Source organism: Argentina silus (assembly GCF_951799395.1).
Source record: "Argentina silus genome assembly, chromosome: 18".
In the NCBI taxonomy this organism is placed as follows: Eukaryota; Metazoa; Chordata; class Actinopteri; order Argentiniformes; family Argentinidae; genus Argentina; species Argentina silus.
The window spans coordinates 14587205-14594057 of NC_139672.1; the positions used below are offsets into that span (position 1 = coordinate 14587205).

Sequence of the window (6853 nt, forward strand, 5' to 3'; positions counted from 1 at the left end):
GAGATGGAATCAACCAGCCCTGAACAGCAGAACCTCTCTATCACGCTGACCCTCTCACACTCTCTGTTCCTCATTCTCTTTTTTTTCCTCAATTTGTCTCTTTTTCTCTCTCTCTCACTGACTCACTCAATCACTCACTATTTCTCCCTCTCTTCCACTCCCTCTCTCTCTCTCTCTCTCTCTCTCCTCTCTCTCTCTCTCTCTCTCTCTCTCTCTCTCTCTTTCTCTCTCTCTCCCTCCCTCTCTCTTCCACTCCCTCTCTCTCTCTCTCTCTCTCTCTCTCTCTCTCTCTCTTCCACTCCCTCTCTCTCTCTCTCTCTAATTTTCTCTCTTTTCTTTCACTTTCTGTCTCAATTACTCAATTATCTCACTCACTGCTTCTCCTTTTATCTCTCTCTGCCTTTCAGTGATTCCATTTCAGAGATAACAGAGATAACAGAGATAACGGTGCACACACACACAGAAAGTCGTCGGTCCTTATTTGAAAATTAAGGTGTGTTAAAGCTGCCCCCCCCCCCCCCTCTCTCTCTCTGTCTCTCTCTCTCCCCCCTCCCCCAGTGATCGTAGTGCTGTTTGCGGCGATGAAGCGTCAGAAGAAGAAGGAGCCTCTGATCATCTCCAAGGAGGACGTGCGCGACAACGTGGTGAGCTACAACGACGAGGGGGGCGGAGAGGAGGACACCCAGGCCTTCGACATCGGCGCCCTGCGGAACCCCGACGTGGCGGCCGCCGCCGCCGCCGCCGCCGCCATGGACGACACCAAACAGCGCCGTGACATCATCCCCTCGGACGCGCTGCTGTACGCCGTGCCCCTCCGAAGGACCGCCCTCCTCCCGGTGCCGAACCGAGACAACGCGGACGTCAGGGACTTTATAAACCAGAGGGTTCAGGAGAACGACCTGAACCCCACCGCCCCGCCCTACGACTCCCTGGCCACCTATGCCTACGAGGGGACGGGGTCCGTGGCGGAGTCGCTGAGCTCGCTGGGGTCCCTGTCCTCAGAGGGGAACCAGGACTATAACTACCTCAGCGACTGGGGGCCGCGCTTCAGGAAACTGGCAGACATGTACGGAGCGGAGGACAGCGACCGGGACTCCTAACCTCTAACACCTAACTACCTGTGGAGAGAAATAGTATGTTGAGATGCACTGAAAATACCTCAGGGTGCGTTTGATTTGGTTTGCTTGATGCAACGAGCGGGGGGGGGCATTGCGATTTGGCGAGTAGAAATCGAACGCACCCCGAAGTGTGTGAATGTATCTCGAACGCTATTTTCTCAAACCCAGGTCGGCCTATCAACACCCTCACACACCTTGTTGTCGGGTGGGAAGGGAATGAACTATGAACAGGCTGTACTGTTGTGTCTCTCTTTCTCTCTCAGATAAGAGGACAGAGTGTGTGGAGGTTTTTACTAAGTGCCCTTTGGTTCCCTTCTAACTATCAACCATAGCTGTCTCTGATGACCAGGAAGAGACTGTGTACTGTACAGCTGGATCGACTTTTTCTTCTTCTGCAATTTCTGCCAGGCAGACGTTTCAGAGAAGGTCGTTCCACACTTTAAGGTTCCCGGGGTTACAGTATAAAGGAAGAAGAAGGAGAAAAAAAAACAATACATTCTGTAGATTCAGTGATTTCTTTCTTTTCTGTTGATGTCTGTCTCTATATGCTTCGTTGGGAAGGGAGTAACACACGATGATGACACATTTTTCTCGGGACAAATCACGTTGTTTTCTTTGGATGGAAGTCTTTCGATCGTTTCTCTGTGCTGTAACTTACTGTCAAAGTGCACCATTGTTGTGTTGCCAAGTGTTTTGATGATGAAATGGAACTTTTCCACCAGGAACTCAACTAGACAACTGTTCTATTCTACCTTGGGTACTGTATTCCCGGAATGGCCAAATAGTTTTTACCATAGGGATCAAGGACAGGACAGCCCAGGACCAAAATGTATCGTTACTTCATGAATGTTTGTGACATATTTGAGAAGACCACAGAAGGAAGGTTTCACGGTTAGAGTTCTGCATTTTCTGTTTATTCAGGCGATTACTGTATGTACTCTGTGATTAATCATATGTATATTTTTTAAATTTTACCTGAAAAGTGTGATACGCTGATTACAAAGACAGTATGAGTAGATCTCAGAGCACAGGATCACTTGGTGAGACAGTGGAGGGACATTAAGACATTTGCTTTGAGATTTGAGGTGAATTTAATCAACATTGACGTAAATTTCATTTATTACTGTTAAAAGGCACGTGTTTATCTCTGAAACACATGAACATTTTGCATAACACAACATTTACCAAAATGCAACAACTACAGCCTAACATTTTCTTCTGGTTGGCTTTGGAGAGTAAGCAAACACCATACACGTGACTTTACTAAATACTCACAGCAGAAAAACAAGTCAACTTATATAAAATCTCTGACTCATTAATCTGGTTACACCACTAACAGAACATGCAGTATAATTAAGATATTCAATAATTCCAGCTACTTTATCTCATAAAAGTAAACATTCACACATTGAACGTTCAGGGATCAGCCGACTCCTCATGTGGTTATTGGACCGAGCCATGTACAGTAAAAACACCATTTAAAACACCACGTCTTTTAAAAGACCACGTCCAAGGGTCTGTTTCCCTGTCATAATGGACAAAAAAAGTCATCTTTAAAGAGGGAGATTTCTGAGAGGTGTCGGTAACTGACAGCCTGATGTTCTGGCGCATCAGAAGGGAAGTAACATAGGAACCAACATGCACATGCCCTTCCTGTCAGCTCAGTCAACATGTCACACACCATATGTTCCTTTATTTACGGCGTCAATTACACGCTACAGGGTCTCAGCTTGACATGCAAGTACTTCTAAAAGGATACAACGTGCGTTGTCTTTGCTGAGTTGTACGTGTGTTTTGTTGAAATGAACCAATATGCATTTACAGTAAAACATCTGGACCACAGTTGGATCTTGAAAATATATTTTTAAAAAATACATGAAAATGTGTCAAACCTGTACCGATATCAAATGGTTGTACAGTACGTTTCTCAATCTTCAAATATATCCCAACCAATTTGGAAATGAAAGAGGCAATCACTCCAAACCACATTCAATACAACATAAAAGAAACAAAGTTCAAAGTTCAAAGCGTATTGAATACACTGAATGTGTTGAGATTTACAACGATGATGATGTCATTTGGGTGCAGAATAATTCTGGTTTGAGATCAGAGGTTTCGTCTGTGAGATGTTCTACATAATGGTCCAATGCAGTGGGTGAGACTGTGTCGTTTCAGTGATTGGGGGGGGGGGGGGGGGAGGGGGGGCGCGTACAGATGATGTTCATGTATTTCGTTGGCTTTTTTTTATATCGTGACTTTTTTGTACCAAATATTTATAGGACACAACCATGACGACTTGATATTCTTGAAACAGGACGACAGGCGTCCGTTACCGCTGTCGTGTTGGTGTGTTTATGGACATGTGCAACTAAATGTGGGGGCCGGTCTACTTCAGTTAAACTATGATGATGTATTAACAATTGTCTAATTTTATCATAATAAACTTTTACAGTAAATCATGAAGGAAGTGGTCATCCTGTTGTCATCGTCGTCGTCGTCATCATCATCATCATCATCATCATCATCATACATCAACCTTCACATCACACAGAGTGTTCACTCTCCCATGTGTTTTAACGTGTAGGCTCGGTGTACAGTAATGCTGCATTCACGGTGCGCCCAGAACTAGGAAACTCGAAAATTTCCGACTTGGAAACTAATTGTTCAAAAACGATCCACCGTTTCCCACTCAGAGCGTATCAGAATCAAACCAACGGGAAGCTCTCGGCAAATAACTTGACTGTGAATTGTAACCCGAAAGTTTCGAATTTCCGAGACGGCGTGAACGCAGCATGAGCGTGGGGGGGGGGGGGGGTAGGGGGGGGGGGGGGGGGGGCTTGAGGGAGTTTCCACCACAAGTTTCCACCACATGAGTACTTTCCTTTTAAACCCATGTTGGGAAGTGGAGCGCCCAAGTCCACACTTTAGGGAAAAGGGCAGAGAATGATGTGGGACGCATAATGTGACTGGCTGCATTAGCTCACATCGACTGCCTCTCTGCTAATTAGGACAATCCATAATTGAGATCCCGGGGGTTCAAACTGGATTTAGAGTGTGTGTGTGTGTGTGTGTGTGTGTGTGTGTGTGTGTGTATGTGTGTGTGTGTGTGTGTGTGTGTGTGTGAATGTGTGAGTGTGTGTGTGAATCTGTGAGTGTATGTGTGTGTGTGTGTGTGTGTGTGTGTGTGTGTGTGTGTGTGTGTGTGTGTGTGTGAGTGTATGTGTGAATGTGTGAGTGTATGTGTGAATCTGTGAGGGTATGTGTGTGTGTGTGTGTGTGTGTGTGTGTGTGTGTGTGTGTGTGTGTGTGAATGGGGTTCATTATGAAACTGATTGGGGGGGGATCATCAGCAGATGCAGTTTGGCAGATGGTGATATTTTAGACAATGGCTGTGATAATTGAATCATAGCAGCCCTCTCTCTCTCCCACTCTGCAAATATGTGCTACCGTGCCTTTTCTAATTACAGAAAGGTTTTCTATGGGAGCATACAGTAGAGCATCTGTCGAATTGTAACCTGCGGGAATTACTTGGCTCCATCACTGAAAATCAACCATAGGGCTGAAAGGTAATCTGATTAAACCAAGAATGCGGTAGCTTTGAGCATATGCTTCGTTTATTTTGTATCATTTGTTGTCGAGGTCGTTCAGGTTTTTTTTTATTTGTTCATTATAAACCAATTTGATTGAATTCAATTAACCGCAACTTTACTAATCCCAGAGGGGAAATTAGAAGGGCAATGTCAATAAATTTTTAAAGCTTTCTCAGAAATGCAAAGAGCCTCACGTAACATAACATAACACAGGGCAGTACAATGTTGTATTAAACCACTGAATCATGACAGAAGTAAACACAGTAGAACACCGGTGGAGGTAGAAATCAGCGGAATTCCTCATTCCGTTCCGTGCATCACAATGAGCCCGTCCTCCAATTCCGACCTCCACCAGCCCCCCCTGGTATAACATCACATCACATGAATCAAGAGTGCCACCATCAAAGCCATAGAGAAACCACGTACGTCCATGTTGTTGTGGTGGTTTAATGGAACAGTTTTAAACCCTCTCACCCTACTATCAATCCGTCAGTGGAGCTGCTGCCGCCAGTTGAACCATCTGGCCCTGTAGATGACTCAGAACAGAGAGGCAACGCATCAGTTCCACCACCAGCTAAACACACACACCATCTACATCACAATGAACTGCTGGTGTCCTGAGCACCTCATTAACCCTCCCTGGCCAGCCTTTCTGTCTGTTTCTCTGTCTGTCTGCCTTTCTGTCTGTTTCTCTGTCTGTCTGTCTGTCTGTCTGTCTGTCTGTCTGTCTGTCTGTCTGTCTGTCTTTCTGTCTGTCTGTTTCTCTGTCTGTCTGTCTGTCTGTCTGTCTGTCTGTCTTTCTGTCTGTTTCTCTGTCTATCTGTCTGTCTGTCTGTCTGTCTGTCTGTCTGTCTGTCTGTCTGTCTGTCATTCTGAGTACCAGGCCTCAGCATTGCCTCCATTAGGCCCCTGATGCCTGGCTGTTTCTTCTCAGTTTAATCTGTTATAATGGGACTGTCATCCCAGGATAAATGCCCCAACAGCCCCCGCCCCCCTCCTATCTATCCATTCCATCTCTCCATCCCCTATTCCCTCCATCCCTCTCTCCATCCCTCCATCCCTCTCCATCTCTACATTCATCCCTCCCCCTCCCACTCTTCCCCCATAACTCCAACCCCCCCCCCCCCCCTTCACCTCTTCATCTCTCCATCCATCTCTCCATCCATCTCTCCATCCATCTCTCCATCCCTCTATCATGTCTGTCTGATTTGCGACCTGAATGCATGTAATCTCTCTATAGCATTATTGTTCTGGTCAGAGCTGAGGAACCCAAGCGCAGGACACACAGTCAGGACACGTATATAGAAGAATCAGGTTTTAATGAGGGAACAGGGGGGACGGAATAACGGAGTAGCAGGGTGGAATGGCAAGCAGGGTAGGGTAGCAGGGCAGGCAGGGCAGACAGGCAGGGCAGGCAGGTAGACAGGGCAGGCAGGCAGGGCAGGCAGGCAGGGCAGACAGGGCAGGCAGGCAGGCAGAGCAGACAGGGCAGGACAGGTAGAGTAGGCAGGTGGGCGGGCAGAAACCGGGAAGTGATCTTGTAAAGACAACAAACGATCTGGCGATGAGTGGATGGGAAGCTGGGGTTAAAACTGCAGAGAGACACACACAGACAGACAGAGACAGACAGAGACACACACAGACAGACAGAGACAGACAGAGACACACACAGACAGACAGAGACAGACACAGACAGACAGAGACAGACAGAGACACACACAGACAGACAGAGACAGACAGAGACACACACAGACAGACAGAGACAGACAGAGACACACACAGACAGACAGAGACAGACAGAGACAGACACACACAGACACACACAGACAGACAGAGACAGACAGAGACACACACAGACAGACAGAGACAGACAGAGACACACACAGACAGACAGAGACAGACAGAGACAGACAAGGGAGAGAGAGGCTAGCACAGGTTAGGTGGAAGTGCAGGGCGTGAATATTATACTGGATATCTGTTTATACGTCCATTATAATAGTTTCACATCTTGTATTTTTTTCCGAGAGCGATCCTAGGAAACGTTTATGGCCATTCCTCCAGCCTAGATATCCAATGATAGATTAAATCAATAACAATATTCTTTATTTCGGACAGAAGCACATTTTGGAGGTAGAAGGAATCGAA

At 46.4% G+C, this 6853-nt stretch overlaps 1 protein-coding gene across 1 annotated transcript in view; it reads left to right on the forward strand.

Moving 5' to 3' along the window:
- cdh6 (cadherin 6) overlaps positions 1 to 1100 on the forward strand; it is a gene marked incomplete at both ends in the record, with an annotated part of 12770 nt that extends 11670 nt beyond the window's left edge. Inside the window, one exon of the mRNA XM_083689865.1 lies at positions 559 to 1100. Within this exon, the coding sequence (XP_083545991.1) occupies positions 559 to 1100 (542 nt within the window). The remainder of the gene's footprint in view (positions 1 to 558) is intronic.
- Between the last annotated feature and the right edge of the window lie 5753 nt (positions 1101 to 6853).